The 17,681-nt window shown below is 45.9% G+C and overlaps 1 protein-coding gene across 1 annotated transcript in view; it reads right to left on the bottom strand.

Annotated features, from left to right (window-relative positions):
- The window catches only part of LOC120027915 (uncharacterized protein DDB_G0284459-like), a 159,459-nt gene that overhangs the window by 110,424 nt on the left and 31,354 nt on the right, over nt 1-17,681 (bottom strand). The window contains exon 2 of the mRNA XM_038973010.1: nt 6,213-6,403. Within this exon, the coding sequence (XP_038828938.1) occupies nt 6,213-6,399 (187 nt within the window). The 5' untranslated portion in view covers nt 6,400-6,403. The remainder of the gene's footprint in view (nt 1-6,212; nt 6,404-17,681) is intronic.

Genomic DNA, 17,681 nt, shown 5'->3' with positions numbered 1-17,681 from the left:
CTCAGACATCATTACAGATAGCCAGGGGAACACTCCAACACTCAGACATCATTACAGATAGCCAGGGGAACACTCCAACACTCACACATCATTTACAGAGAGCCAGGGGAACACTCCAACACTCACACATCATTTACAGAGAGCCAGGGGAACACTCCAACACTCACACATCATTTACAGAGAGCCAGGGGAACACTCCAACACTCAGACATCATTACAGATAGCCAGGGGAACACTCCAACACTCAGACATCATTACAGATAGCCAGGGGAACACTCCAACACTCAGACATCATTACAGATAGCCAGGGGCACACTCCAACACTCAGACATCATTACAGATAGCCAGGGGAACACTCCAACACTCAGACATCATTTACAGATAGCCAGGGGAACACTCCAACACTCAGACATCATTACAGATAGCCAGGGGAACACTCCAACACTCAGACATCATTACAGATAGCCAGGGGAACACTCCAACACTCAGACATCATTACTGATAGCCAGGGGAACACTCCAACACTCAGACATCATTACTGATAGCCAGGGGAACACTCCAACACTCAGACATCATTACAGATAGCCAGGGGAACACTCCAACACTCAGACATCATTACTGATAGCCAGGGGAACACTCCAACACTCAGACATTATTACAGATAGCCAGGGGCACACTCCAACACTCAGACATTATTACAGATAGCCAGGGGTACACTCCAACACTCAGACATCATTACAGATAGCCAGGGGCACACTCCAACACTCAGACATCATTACTGATAGCCAGGGTCACACTCCAACACTCAGACATCATTTACAAACGAATCATGTGTGTTTAGTGAGTCCGTCAGAACAGAGGCAGTAGAGATGACCAGGGATGTTCTCTGTTTAGTGAGTCCTCCAGATCAGAGGCAGTAGAGATGACCAGGGATGTTCTCTGTTTAGTGAGTCCGTCAGAACAGAGGCAGTAGAGATGACCAGGGATGTTCTCTGTTTAGTGAGTCCACCAGATCAGAGGCAGTAGGGATGACCAGGGATGTTCTCTGTTTAGTGAGTCCACCAGATCAGAGGCAGTAGAGATGACCAGGAATGTTCTCTTGATAAGTGCGCGAATTTGACCATTTTCCTGAAAATGTATGGAGTAAAAAGTACACTATTTTCTTTAAGATTGTAGTGGAGTAAAAGTTGTCAGAAATATAAATAAAGTAAAGTACAGATACCCCCCCAAAAACGACTTAATAGTACTTTAAAGTATGTTTACTTAAGTACTTTACACCACTGGCGAGGATGCTTAGTTATTGTTTCTACTGCTGATTGCCACTTTAAAGTCCCAGTGCAGTCAAAAATGTGATGTTCCACTGGCCACAAGCTCTATACTCTTATACAGCTCAACCTGGGCTGAAGGGAGAGAGAGTTGTACTGTATTTCTGTGGTAAGTATGTTGGTGTAGAAGAGCAAAAAGGTTTGGGTGCATCAGACTAAGCATTTCCTCATCTTGGTCAGTAGTTCAAGAAAGGAGAATGTGAAGTGGATTGGAATTCTCAGAATGGCAAAGGAATTAGAATGATAAAATGGAAGCAAAGAAATCTGAAGACAAAGAAAGAAAACAACTGTACAAAACACACACCAGTGTTTCCCCTATATGCATTTAGCAGCGGCGCACAGTCACTGCTAAATCGTGGCCTCCACATAAAAAAAAGTATTTGGGGAAACAACTGACAGGAAGTGGAATTCCCCTTACACTGTTGAAATGTATGAAATATCTGCAGACCTACAGCGCAGGTTAGTGGGTAATTAGAAGGGCTGCTCAATAGGAGAATACAGAGGCAGCGTTAGTCTCCCTCCAGTTGGTTAATTACCTCAGAGGAGAAGGAGGATCAGACACTAATGAAGCTTCCATCAGATTATAAGAATACACTAGTAAAGGACTACTGATCTATTCACACAGAACCCCATTTCAGAAGGAAAGCTCAAAGCTGGTCAATTGAATTCAACTGGGACTACAAATGGATTAGAGAGCGGAGACAGCCCTTCAGAACCTGGAACGATCCACGGCAGACCTTCAGAAACTGGAACGATCCACGGCAGACCTTCAGAAACTGGAACGATCCACGGCAGACCTTCAGAAACTGGAACGATCCACGGCAGACCTTCAGAACCTGAAACGATCCACGGCAGCCCTTCAGAACCTGGAACGATCCACGCCAGCCCTTCAGAACCTGAAACGATCCACGCCAGCCCTTCAGAACCTGAAACGATCCACGGCAGACCTTCAGAACTTGAAACGATCCACGGCAGCCCTTCAGACACTGAAACGATCCACGGCAGACCTTCAGAACCTGGAACGATCCACGGCAGACCTTCAGAACCTGAAACGATCCACGCCAGCCCTTCAGAACCTGAAACGATCCACGGCAGACCTTCAGAACCTGAAACGATCCACGCCAGCCCTTCAGAACCTGGAACGATCCACGGCAGACCTTCAGAACCTGAAACGATCCACGCCAGCCCTTCAGAACCTAAAACGATCCACGGCAGCCCTTCAGAACCTGAAACGATCCACGGCAGCCCTACAGAACTTGAAACGATCCACGGCAGCCCTTCAGAAACTGAAGCGATCCACGGCAGACCTTCAGAACCTGAAACGATCCACGCCAGCCCTTCAGAACCTAAAACGATCCACGCCAGCCCTTCAGAACCTAAAACGATCCACGGCAGACCTTCAGAAACTGAAACGATCCACGGCAGACCTTCAGAAACTGAAACGATCCACGGCAGACCTTCAGAACTTGAAACGATCCACGGCAGCCCTTCAGAAACTGAAATGATCCACGGCAGCCCTACAGAACTTGAAACGATCCACGGCAGCCCTTCAGAAACTGAAGCGATCCACGGCAGACCTTCAGAAACTGAAACGATCCACGGCAGCCCTACAGAAACTGAAACGATCCACGGCAGCCCTACAGAACTTGAAACGATCCACGGCAGCCCTACAGAAACTGAAACGATCCACGGCAGACCTTCAGAACTTGAAACGATCCACGGCAGCCCTTCAGAAACTGAAATGATCCACGGCAGCCCTACAGAACTTGAAACGATCCACGGCAGCCCTTCAGAAACTGAAGCGATCCACGGCAGACCTTCAGAAACTGAAACGATCCACGGCAGCCCTACAGAACCTGAAACGATCCATGGCAGACCTTCAGAAACTGAAACGATCCACGGCAGACCTTCAGAAACTGAAACGATCCACGGCAGACCTTCAGAAACTGAAACGATCCACGGCAGACCTTCAGAAACTGAAACGATCCACGGCAGACCTTCAGAAACTGAAGCGATCCACGGCAGCCCTACAGAACCTGAAACGATCCATGGCAGCCCTACAGAACCTGAAACGATCCATGGCAGCCCTTCAGAAACTGAAACGATCCATGGCAGCCCTTCAGAAACTGAAGCGATCCACGGCAGCCCTACAGAACCTGAAACGATCCACGGCAGCCCTACAGAACTTGAAACGATCCACGGCAGCCCTACAGAAACTGAAACGATCCACGGCAGACCTTCAGAACTTGAAACGATCCACGGCAGCCCTTCAGAAACTGAAATGATCCACGGCAGCCCTACAGAACTTGAAACGATCCACGGCAGCCCTTCAGAAACTGAAGCGATCCACGGCAGACCTTCAGAAACTGAAACGATCCACGGCAGCCCTACAGAACCTGAAACGATCCATGGCAGACCTTCAGAAACTGAAACGATCCACGGCAGACCTTCAGAAACTGAAACGATCCACGGCAGACCTTCAGAAACTGAAACGATCCACGGCAGACCTTCAGAAACTGAAGCGATCCACGGCAGCCCTACAGAACCTGAAACGATCCATGGCAGCCCTACAGAACCTGAAACGATCCATGGCAGCCCTTCAGAAACTGAAACGATCCATGGCAGCCCTTCAGAAACTGAAGCGATCCACGGCAGCCCTACAGAACCTGAAACGATCCACGGCAGCCCTTCAGAAAGTGAAACGATCCACGGCAGCCCTACAGAAACTGAAACGATCCATGGCAGCCCTTCAGAAAGTGTAACGTGAATGTTCACAGAAACAGACTGTTTATTCACTTCAAGGTTCTTATACACAAAGCATCAATAAGAATCCAGACGATTCTATTGGTTCACTGTGGACATCCTCAGAGACAGGACAAGGTAAAGATGTTTCTCTATAAACAGTAGAGAGGAAATTAAAGACAAATTAAAGGCCTTGTGCTCTTATGTGAGCATCACAGGATGTCGATGAACCTCAAAAAGGCCAACCAACATATAACTAACTTCACATCCTGACCTGAAAGTCCTTGGTTGACTATAAAATGATGAAAAGAGCAAACCCACACACACACCCACACACACACAAAACACTCAAAACACTCAAAAGGAGAAATAAGTGAAATACGAGAAGCGAAGGACGAGGACACAGGAAGTAAAAGAGGATGGAGGGAAGTGAGGACGGTCAGGTGGTACTTTCAGAGTCGCCAAGGACAGAAGAATTCTGGGAATTAACTCTTATCAGGTTTTTGTGCCCCTTGGGCGTTCTGCTCGCCATTCTCCAACACAGGGTTGGCATCTGTTCACACACACACACACACACACACACACACACACACACACACACACACACACACACACACACACACACACACACACACACACATTAGGCCAACTACCTATTAGCTTTCTGCTTGGACACACACATACACCCCAACAAGGCGTGTCAGTATGTTTATTTTACCAGGTAAACTGACTGAAAAAACATTGTCATTTACAGCAACAACCTGGGAAATAATTACAGGGGAGAGGAGAGGGATGAATGAGCGAATTGTAAACTGGGGATGATTAGGTGGCCATGATGGTATGAGGGCCAGATTGGGAATTTAGCCAGGGCGCCGGGGTTAACACCCCCCAAGTGCCATGGGATCTTTAGTGACCACAGAGAGTCAGGACACCTGTTTAATCTAAGAGACAGCACCCTACACAGGGCAATGTCCCCAATCACTGCCCTGGGATATTTTTTTAGACCAGAGGAAAGAGTGCCTCATACTGGCCCTCCAACACCACTTCCAGCAGCATCTGGTCTCCCATCTAGGGACCGACCGGGACCAACCCTGCTTAGCTTCAGAGGTAAGCCAGCAGTGGGATGCAGGGCAGTATGCTGCTGGCCGGTGTCAGCTAGGAACTAACGCACATGGCATGATTACTGCCCACAGCACTTCTGAAGTTGACCATCATGGAAAACTGCACACACACACAGTCTGCAACTCTGGACAGATTGTCTGGACAATAGACATGGCCCAAAGCTGAGGCACAGTCTGCTGGACACACACACGCACAAATACAAACACACTCCACTAAAATCAGGCCACAGCCGCTGGACTGACACTGTCAGATCCAAAACGGCAGGCCTTGTCCAGCTGTATGGCATTATCAGTCACTTATCTGGAGATGCTTACATAAGGTTACGTAACATTACACACAAACATCCTGAGAGGAGAGCATCACCCTGAGAGGGGAGCATTACCCTGAGAGGAGAGCATTATCCTGAGAGGAGAGAATTATCCTGAAAGGAGAGCATTACTCTGAGAGGAAATAATTTTCCTGAGAGGGGAGCATTACCCTGAGAGGAGAGCATTACCCTGAGAGGAGAGCATTAACCTGAGAGGAGAGCATTACCCTGAGAGGAGAGTATTATCCTGAGAGAAAAGCGTGAGTCTTACACCTCAATACACCACGACCTCAGCCACCTCTCCTTCACTGAGCACGTCCCCTGGCTAGGAAGGATGTGCACTTGGAAGCCCGTAGGAGCATAAATTCTAAGTTATTCACTGTAGGCTAATTAGCTTCTATAGTTTTATTTATTTAACCTTTATTTAACCAGGAAGGGCTCATTGAGATTTGAAATCTCTTTTTCAAGAGCATCCTGGCCAAGATAGGCAGCACCAAGTCATTACAAAAATGACAGACACACAACATGAAAAAATAGTAGTTGGTTAGCATGGCAGGTGTTCATTCAAATGTCCCATTGTCATCAATCAACCAACCAACCAAACCAATCCCCTTCTCTTGTCCCATTAGGGTATTAATGACTGACCTCAATGACCTCCCTCATGCCCCCTCTCCATCCCCTCGTCCCCCCGACCCCTTGCCCTCCGGCCAGCTCACCTGCCCTGGTCCCATCATTGTCCAGCAGGGGGATGTAGCCTGTCTTGCCCACCGTCTCGCCCACCTGGTCATCGAAGGCCTCAGACTCCAGCTGGGCCACAAAGTCTCTCTCCACCAGGCCCTCTGGACCCTCCTGGGGGACGCTGTCCGTCAGAGCATCACTCAGACTCAGGTCCAGCTCCTCCATGGTTCTGGAGGGAGGTGTGTGTGGGTGCGGTGGGGGCAGAGACAGGGACAAGCAGAGGCGTATGATTAGATATGGAATTTAAATGGGATGCAGGAAGGACAGTTTTGGATGGATGAAACATTTGAATGATATTCATAAATGTCATAACATACATAATACATAATACAATAGTTTATGATGTAGAGCTAGAAACATCAGTGTATGTTACATTTTAACTGTCCCAACAACTCAAATAGTATATTTAGCATCATTCATGACATCTCCCGACCAACATCTCACACAGAGCCAGCAGGCAAGCCACCAGAGGTTCCATCTGTAACACACTGTCTGTAATGTAATGTCCTTCTGGGCCACAAGGGGGCAGCCTCTCTGTCTCTATCTAACACACAGTCTGTAATGTAATGTCCTTCTGGGCCACCAGGGGTCAGCCTCTCTGTCTCTATCTAACACACTGTCTGTAATGTAATGCCCTTCTGGGCCACCAGGGGGCAGCCTCTCTGTCTCTATCTAACACACTGTCTGTAATGTAATGCCCTTCTGGGCCACCAGGGGTCAGCCTCTCTGTCTCTATCTAACACACTGTCTGTAATGTAATGCCCTTCTGGGCCACCAGGGGTCAGCCTCTCTGTCTCTATCTAACACACTGTCTGTAATGTAATGCCCTTCTGGGCCACCAGGGGGCAGCCTCTCTGTCTCTATCTAACACACTGTCTGTAATGTAATGCCCTTCTGGGCCACCAGGGGTCAGCCTCTCTGTCTCTATCTAACACACTGTCTGTAATGTAATGCCCTTCTGGGCCACCAGGGGGCAGCCTCTCTGTCTCTATCTAACACACTGTCTGTAATGTAATGCCCTTCTGGGCCACCAGGGGGCAGCCTCTCTGTCTCTATCTAACACACTGTCTGTAATGTAATGTCCTTCTGGCCCACAAGGGGGCAGCCTCTCTGCTAGGCCCACACAGACATCCACGGATGTTCCGAACGAGAAAACAGCCCACTCTGTGCTAGGTTATATGGTGCTGTAGCGCTAGGGTAAACTACACAGACAGACAGACAGACAGACAGACAGACAGACAGACAGACAGACAGACAGACAGACAGACAGACAGAAAACAGCCCACTCTGTGCTAGGTTATACGGTGCTGTAGCGCTAGGGTAAACTACACAGACAGACAGACAGACAGACAGCCCACTCTGTGCTAGGTTACACAGTGCTGTAGCGCTAGGGTAAACTACACAGACAGACAGACAGACAGACAGACAGACAGACAGACAGACAGACAGAGACAGACAGACAGAAAACAGCCCACTCTGTGCTAGGTTATACGGTGCTGTAGCGCTAGGGTAAACTACACAGACAGACAGACAGACAGACAGACAGACAGACAGACAGCCCACTCTGTGCTAGGTTACACAGTGCTGTAGCGCTAGGGTAAACTACACAGACAGACAGACAGACTGACAGAAAACAGCCCACTCTGTGCTAGGTTATACGGTGCTGTAGCGCTAGGGTAAACTACACAGACAGACAGACAGACAGACACGCAGGGGAAAGGCTGGTTGATGACCAGGCCAGCGAGATAGACACAGCTATAGAGTCATGTGACCAGCGGACGCTGCGAGAATCAATCAAGTCATACGGTGTCATCTTTCACCGACGTTGGAGGACTAATGACAGGCTCTCTCTCTCTCTCTCTCTCTCTCTCTCTCTCTCTCTCTCTCTCTCTCTCTCTCTCTCTCTCTCTCTCTCTCTCTCTCTCTCTCTCTCTCTCTCTCTCTCTCTCTCTCTCTCTCTCTCTCTCTCTCTCTCTCTCTCTCTCTCTCTCTCTCTCTCTTTTTCATTTCCCAACAGGCTGAGCCTGCCTGTCTGTCTCTATCTCTGTCTCTCTCTAATCTCTCCCCCATTCTTGCCTTTTTACACTGTCCCCTCCTCCCCCTGGTTTCCTCAATCAAGAAGATTAGGATAGCATGTGCCAATGGTGTATCAGAGAAATGGATTGGGGTTAGTGCTGAGCAGAGCAGCACACGTTCCAGCAAAACCTCCTTCCTTCCCTCCCTCTCTCTCTCTCTCTCTCTCCCTTCCTCCTTCCCTCTCTCTCTCTCTCTCTCTCCCTCCCTCTCTCTCTCTCCCTTCCTCCTTCCCTCTCTCTCCCTTCTTCTCTCTCCCTCCCTCTCTCTCTCTCCCTTCCTCCTTCCCTCTCTCTCCCTTCCTCCTTCCCTCTCTCTCCCTCCTTCCCCCTCTCCTCCCTCCCTCCTCCCTCTCTCTCTCCCTCCGTCCTTCCCCCTCTCTCTCTCTCTCCCTCCCTCTCTCTCTCTCCTTCCCAGCCAGGCAGAACTCACACATCCAGTGCAGTGAGGATAGTCTATGTCATGGAAAGAGCAGGTGTCCTTAATGTTTTGTCAGTGTATAACACTATAACAGGCCAGGAGTGCCATCTGCTGGACAGTCTGGTAGGTGACTATATGGGCACTGAGGAACAAGGGAAACAACGCCTACCTTTTAGCCTTTTTACCCACAGGAGGTTGTTGGCACCTTAATTGGGGAGAAAGGCTCGGGGTAATGGCTGGAGCAGAATAGGTGGAATGGTACCAAATACATCCAACACGTTTTCCATGTGTTTGATTCCATTCCATCTGCTCCGTTCCAGACATTATTATGAGTTGTCTTCCTCTCAGCAGCCTCCACTGATTTTCAGGTACTTCTCATTTGATAGCCCAGTCAATGTTACACTGTTGAGTCAATGACAAAATGTATAGTATCGAGACTGGTTTTACACGGTCTGTAAATCAGAGGAGGCTGGTGGGAGGAGCTATAGGAGGACAGGCTCATTGTAATGGCTGGAATGGAATCAATGGAACAGAGTCAAACATGTGGTTTCATATGTCTGATACGGTTCTATTGATTCCATTCCAGACATTACAATGAGCCCCTCCTCCTACAGCTCCTCCCACCAGCCTCCACTGCTGTAAATGTTTTGTATTGTATTTACTGCAAACTAGATGTACCTCTGGAGCTATACAAATCAACTGAAACGTGAACATTCACAGTACAGAGTGTATGGGAGGATCCTGTAAGTTGCAGTAGTATAAACACGGTCTCCAGTAGAGAGGGTGTACCTCTCTCAGGATCCTGTAAGTTGCAGTAGTATACACACGGTCTCCAGTGGAGAGGGTGTACCTCTATCAGGCCTTGGCTAACACCAGAAAGCCAGAGTGGTTAAAACAGTCCCCAGTTTCACTAGTAAAACCAGCCTCATGTCTGTGAGGGGAGAATAAGCCATGCCGCACCCACCAACGTTGCTTCAATGGAAGTGATGAGACCAAATATAACTCTAATGATGAGACCCAATATAACTCTAATGATGAGACCCAATATAACTCTAATGATGAGACCCAATATAACTCTAATGATGAGACCCAATATAACTCTAATGATGAGACCCAATATAACTCTAATGATGAGACCCAATATAACTCTAATGATGAGACCAAATATAACTCCAATGATGAGACCCAATATAACTCTAATGATGAGACCCAATATAACTCTAATGATGATACCCAATATAACTCTAATGATGAGACCCAATATAACTCTAATGATGAGACCCAATATAACTCTAATGATGAGACCCAATATAACTCTAATGATGAGACCCAATATAACTCTAATGATGAGACCCAATATAACTCTAATGATGAGACCCAATATAACTCTAATGATGAGACCAAATATAACTCCAATGATGAGACCCAATATAACTCTAATGATGAGACCCAATATAACTCTAATGATGAGACCCAATATAACTCTAATGATGAGACCCAATATAACTCTAATGATGAGACCCAATATAACTCTAATGATGAGACCCAATATAACTCTAATGATGATACCCAATATAACTCTAATGATGAGACCCAATATAACTCTAATGATGAGACCCAATATAACTCTAATGATGAGACCCAATATAACTCCAATGATGAGACCCAATATAACTCCAATGATGAGACCCAATATAACTCCAATGATGAGACCCAATATAACTCTAATGATGAGACCCAATATAACTCTAATGATGAGACCCAATATAACTCTAATGATGAGACCCAATATAACTCTAATGATGAGACCCAATATAACTCTAATGATGAGACCCAATATAACTCTAATGATGAGACCAAATATAACTCTAATGATGAGACCCAATATAACTCTAATGATGAGACCCAATATAACTCCAATGATGAGACCCAATATAACTCTAATGATGAGACCCAATATAACTCTAATGATGAGACCCAATATAACTCCAATGATGAGACCCAATATAACTCCAATGATGAGACCCAATATAACTCTAATGATGAGACCCAATATAACTCTAATGATGAGACCCAATATAACTCTAATGATGAGACCCAATATAACTCTAATGATGAGACCCAATATAACTCTAATGATGAGACCCAATATAACTCTAATGATGAGACCAAATATAACTCTAATGATGAGACCCAATATAACTCTAATGATGAGACCCAATATAACTCCAATGATGAGACCCAATATAACTCTAATGATGAGACCCAATATAACTCTAATGATGAGACCCAATATAACTCTAATGATGAGACCCAATATAACTCCAATGATGAGACCCAATATAACTCTAATGATGAGACCAAATATAACTCTAATGATGAGACCCAATATAACTCTAATGATGAGACCCAATATAACTCCAATGATGAGACCCAATATAACTCTAATGATGAGACCCAATATAACTCTAATGATGAGACCCAATATAACTCTAATGATGAGACCCAATATAACTCTAATGATGAGACCCAATATAACTCTAATGATGAGACCAAATATAACTCTAATGATGATACCCAATATAACTCTAATGATGAGACCCAATATAACTCTAATGATGAGACCCAATATAACTCTAATGATGAGACCCAATATAACTCTAATGATGAGACCCAATATAACTCCAATGATGAGACCCAATATAACTCTAATGATGAGACCAAATATAACTCTAATGATGAGACCAAATATAACTCTAATGATGATACCCAATATAACTCTAATGATGAGACCAAATATAACTCTAATGATGAGACCCAATATAACTCTAATGATGAGACCCAATATAACTCTAATGATGAGACCCAATATAACTCCAGCTTGTGGACCAATTCATTGCAGCTGGCTAGCTTGGCTTCTCTCACAATCATGGCATTTAAACTGACCTTGAATTGAAACTAGTGGAGTTTCTCTCGAAGTAAACAACACAAATGGTGTTGCTGTAGGTTCTGGATTCTAACATGAACCCGTTGGTGTGGCCACTCGGAAACCATTTTGTGTGTGTGTGCTCTGGCTGACATGAGGTTAATGCTATCGAACCTGCTACAACAGATCACTATAGTGTGTCAACAGACGGAGTAGCTGACATCTCACACAGGTGAGTCATAGAGAAATGTGAAACGACGATCAACAAAGCTGACATTCAACCGTGCTAAAAGGCAAAATGTCATTTAAGGAGGGGAAAAAAAACCAGCCCGTGAGATTCACAACTAAAATCCTCTAAAGCGAAAATACAGATAAAGATTTTTTTTTAAGGGCATTTCAAAACAGCCACAATAGCAGACAACGGGCCAAACCTGACGTAATGCCAATCAGGTAGCAGACAACGGGCCAAACCTGACGTAATGCCAATCAGGTAGCAGACAACGGGCCAAACCTGACGTAATGCCAATCAGGTAGCAGACAACGGGCCAAACCTGACGTAATGCCAATCAGGTAGCAGACAACGGGCCAAACCTGACGTAATGCCAATCAGGTAGCAGACAACGGGCCAAACCTGACGTAATGCCAATCAGGTAGCAGACAACGGGCCAAACCTGACGTAATGCCAATCAGGTAGCAGACAACGGGCCAAACCTGACGTAATGCCAATCAGGTAGCAGACAACGGGCCAAACCTGACGTAATGCCAATCAGGTAGCAGACAACGGGCCAAACCTGACGTAATGCCAATCAGGATCTATGGACTAGGATGTTTTGAAGTGGCACTCCTATGTGTTGACTCGGCAGACATGGTGGATACTGCAGGTGCACTATTTAGTGTTCACTGTGTTTTAACATCCCCTTCCTGCCACCCTGGGCACAGCGCAATGCCAGGGCCGGTTGTAGAGAACCCCCTCTAGGTTGCAGAGACAGTTTGGCTCTTTTAAAGCTAATTTCCTGCAAAGTTACACATTTTGCCATGTGGCTGAGAGAAACATTTCAGTTTCAAAGCTAATTTCATGCAATTATACACATTTCGCCATGTGGCTGAGAGAATATTTGCAGTTTTAAACCTAATTTCCTACCACTATACACATTTCGCCATGCCTTATGTCTTGATCTTATGCTATCTGAGTGACTCAAACATTATAACAAAATCAATAGGCCCCATGACATTTATGGAATTTTCGATTCTCCCTGACTGTCTAGTATTTATATTGGTGATTATTAGTTCATATATTAAAAAATATATTTGTGCATATCTGGTTTACCTGAGCCACAACCCATGATCAGTTCAAAACATGAAATTTGAAAACTTTTAATAGAACCATTCATTAATTACTGCAAATGTTGAAATAAATCCCCAAAATCCCCCCAGACAAGACATCATGTTCTCTACTGAGCAGATAAACGACAGCCGAGAGGAACTCTGACCTCTGATGTCATCATGTCACTTTCCAAAAGAGGTGATGACACTTCCTGGTTTAGCAGAACTCTGCATCTGTGCTGATCTAACCGTATCTCTCTGTGTGAGACTGACTGTTAGCGTTCTGCATCTGATCTAACCGTATCTCTCTGTGTGTGAGACTGACTGTTAGCGTTCTGCATCTGATCTAACCGTATCTCTCTGTGTGAGACTGACTGTTAGCGTTCTGCATCTGATCTAACTGTATCTCTCTGTGTGAGACTGACTGTTAGCGTTCTGCATCTGATCTAACCGTATCTCTCTGTGTGTGAGACTGACTGTTAGCGTTCTGCATCTGATCTAACCATATCTCTCTCTGTGTGAGACTGACTGTTAGCGTTCTGCATCTGATCTAACCGTATCTCTCTCTGTGTGAGACTGACTGTTAGCGTTCTGCATCTGATCTAACCGTATCTCTCTGTGTGTGTGACTGACTGTTAGCGTTCTGCATCTGATCTAACCGTATCTCTCTCTGTGTGAGACTGACTGTTAGCGTTCTGCATCTGATCTAACCGTATCTCTCTCTGTGTGAGACTGACTGTTAGCGTTCTGCATCTGATCTAACCGTATCTCTCTGTGTGAGACTGACTGTTAGCGTTCTGCATCTGATCTAACCGTATCTCTCTGTGTGTGAGACTGACTGTTAGCGTTCTGCATCTGATCTAACCGTATCTCTCTGTGTGAGACTGACTGTTAGCGTTCTGCATCTGATCTAACCGTATCTCTCTGTGTGAGACTGACTGTTAGCGTTCTGCATCTGATCTAACCGTATCTCTCTGTGTGTGAGACTGACTGTTAGCGTTCTGCATCTGATCTAACCGTATCTCTCTGTGTGTGAGACTGACTGTTAGCGTTCTGCATCTGATCTAACCGTATCTCTCTCTGTGTGAGACTGACTGTTAGCGTTCTGCATCTGATCTAACCGTATCTCTCTGTGTGTGAGACTGACTGTTAGCGTTCTGCATCTGATCTAACCGTATCTCTCTGTGTGTGAGACTGACTGTTAGCGTTCTGCATCTGATCTAACCATATCTCTCTCTGTGTGAGACTGACTGTTAGCGTTCTGCATCTGATCTAACCGTATCTCTCTCTGTGTGAGACTGACTGTTAGCGTTCTGCATCTGATCTAACCGTATCTCTCTGTGTGTGTGACTGACTGTTAGCGTTCTGCATCTGATCTAACCGTATCTCTCTCTGTGTGAGACTGACTGTTAGCGTTCTGCATCTGATCTAACCGTATCTCTCTGTGTGAGACTGACTGTTAGCGTTCTGCATCTGATCTAACCGTATCTCTCTGTGTGTGAGACTGACTGTTAGCGTTCTGCATCTGATCTAACCGTATCTCTCTGTGTGAGACTGACTGTTAGCGTTCTGCATCTGATCTAACCGTATCTCTCTGTGTGAGACTGACTGTTAGCGTTCTGCATCTGATCTAACCGTATCTCTCTGTGTGTGAGACTGACTGTTAGCGTTCTGCATCTGATCTAACCGTATCTCTCTGTGTGTGAGACTGACTGTTAGCGTTCTGCATCTGATCTAACCGTATCTCTCTGTGTGTGAGACTGACTGTTAGCGTTCGGCATCTGATCTAACCGTATCTCTCTGTGTGTGAGACTGACTGTTAGCGTTCTGCATCTGATCTAACCATATCTCTCTGTGTGTGAGACTGACTGTTAGCGTTCTGCATCTGATCTAACCGTATCTCTCTGTGTGAGACTGACTGTTAGCGTTCTGCATCTGATCTAACCGTATCTCTCTGTGTGAGACTGACTGTTAGCGTTCTGCATCTGATCTAACCGTATCTCTCTGTGTGTGAGACTGACTGTTAGCGTTCTGCATCTGATCTAACCGTATCTCTCTGTGTGTGAGACTGACTGTTAGCGTTCTGCATCTGATCTAACCGTATCTCTCTGTGTGTGAGACTGACTGTTAGCGTTCTGCATCTGATCTAACCGTATCTCTCTCTGTGTGTGAGACTGACTGTTAGCGTTCTGCATCTGATCTAACCGTATCTCTCTGTGTGTGAGACTGACTGTTAGCGTTCTGCATCTGATCTAACCGTATCTCTCTGTGTGTGAGACTGACTGTTAGCGTTCTGCATCTGATCTAACCGTATCTCTCTGTGTGTGAGACTGACTGTTAGCGTTCTGCATCTGATCTAACCGTATCTCTCTGTGTGTGAGACTGACTGTTAGCGTTCTGCATCTGATCTAACCGTATCTCTCTGTGTGTGACTGACTGTTAGCGTTCTGCATCTGATCTAACCGTATCTCTCTGTGTGAGACTGACTGTTAGCGTTCTGCATCTGATCTAACCGTATCTCTCTGTGTGAGACTGACTGTTAGCGTTCTGCATCTGATCTAACCGTATCTCTCTGTGTGTGAGACTGACTGTTAGCGTTCTGCATCTGATCTAACCGTATCTCTCTGTGTGTGAGACTGACTGTTAGCGTTCTGCATCTGATCTAACCGTATCTCTCTCTGTGTGTGAGACTGACTGTTAGCGTTCTGCATCTGATCTAACCGTATCTCTCTGTGTGTGAGACTGACTGTTAGCGTTCTGCATCTGATCTAACCGTATCTCTCTGTGTGTGAGACTGACTGTTAGCGTTCTGCATCTGATCTAACCGTATCTCTCTGTGTGTGAGACTGACTGTTAGCGTTCTGCATCTGATCTAACCGTATCTCTCTGTGTGTGAGACTGACTGTTAGCGTTCTGCATCTGATCTAACCGTATCTCTCTGTGTGTGAGACTGACTGTTAGCGTTCTGCATCTGATCTAACCGTATCTCTCTGTGTGTGAGACTGACTGTTAGCGTTCTGCATCTGATCTAACCGTATCTCTCTGTGTGTGAGACTGACTGTTAGCGTTCTGCATCTGATCTAACCGTATCTCTCTGTGTGTGAGACTGACTGTTAGCGTTCTGCATCTGATCTAACCGTATCTCTCTGTGTGTGAGACTGACTGTTAGCGTTCTGCATCTGATCTAACCGTATCTCTCTGTGTGAGACTGACTGTTAGCGTTCTGCATCTGATCTAACCGTATCTCTCTGTGTGTGAGACTGACTGTTAGCGTTCTGCATCTGATCTAACCGTATCTCTCTGTGTGTGAGACTGACTGTTAGCGTTCTGCATCTGATCTAACCGTATCTCTCTGTGTGTGAGACTGACTGTTAGCGTTCTGCATCTGATCTAACCGTATCTCTCTGTGTGAGACTGACTGTTAGCGTTCTGCATCTGATCTAACCGTATCTCTCTGTGTGAGACTGACTGTTAGCGTTCTGCATCTGATCTAACCGTATCTCTCTGTGTGAGACTGACTGTTAGCGTTCTGCATCTGATCTAACCGTATCTCTCTGTGTGAGACTGACTGTTAGCGTTCTGCATCTGATCTAACCGTATCTCTCTGTGTGAGACTGACTGTAGCGTTCTGCATCTGATCTAACCGTATCTCTCTGTGTGTGAGACTGACTGTTAGCGTTCTGCATCTGATCTAACCGTATCTCTCTCTGTGTGAGACTGACTGTTAGCGTTCTGCATCTGATCTAACCGTATCTCTCTGTGTGTGAGACTGACTGTTAGCGTTCTGCATCTGATCTAACCGTATCTCTCTGTGTGTGAGACTGACTGTTAGCGTTCTGCATCTGATCTAACCATATCTCTCTCTGTGTGAGACTGACTGTTAGCGTTCTGCATCTGATCTAACCGTATCTCTCTCTGTGTGAGACTGACTGTTAGCGTTCTGCATCTGATCTAACCGTATCTCTCTGTGTGTGTGACTGACTGTTAGCGTTCTGCATCTGATCTAACCGTATCTCTCTCTGTGTGAGACTGACTGTTAGCGTTCTGCATCTGATCTAACCGTATCTCTCTGTGTGAGACTGACTGTTAGCGTTCTGCATCTGATCTAACCGTATCTCTCTGTGTGTGAGACTGACTGTTAGCGTTCTGCATCTGATCTAACCGTATCTCTCTGTGTGAGACTGACTGTTAGCGTTCTGCATCTGATCTAACCGTATCTCTCTGTGTGAGACTGACTGTTAGCGTTCTGCATCTGATCTAACCGTATCTCTCTGTGTGTGAGACTGACTGTTAGCGTTCTGCATCTGATCTAACCGTATCTCTCTGTGTGTGAGACTGACTGTTAGCGTTCTGCATCTGATCTAACCGTATCTCTCTGTGTGTGAGACTGACTGTTAGCGTTCGGCATCTGATCTAACCGTATCTCTCTGTGTGTGAGACTGACTGTTAGCGTTCTGCATCTGATCTAACCATATCTCTCTGTGTGTGAGACTGACTGTTAGCGTTCTGCATCTGATCTAACCGTATCTCTCTGTGTGAGACTGACTGTTAGCGTTCTGCATCTGATCTAACCGTATCTCTCTGTGTGAGACTGACTGTTAGCGTTCTGCATCTGATCTAACCGTATCTCTCTGTGTGTGAGACTGACTGTTAGCGTTCTGCATCTGATCTAACCGTATCTCTCTGTGTGTGAGACTGACTGTTA

The sequence above is a fragment of the Salvelinus namaycush genome, chromosome 33 (assembly GCF_016432855.1).
Source record: "Salvelinus namaycush isolate Seneca chromosome 33, SaNama_1.0, whole genome shotgun sequence".
Lineage (NCBI taxonomy): Eukaryota > Metazoa > Chordata > Actinopteri > Salmoniformes > Salmonidae > Salvelinus > Salvelinus namaycush.
Note: the sequence above shows the minus strand (reverse complement) of the source record. Positions and strands in the feature narration are given on the sequence as shown.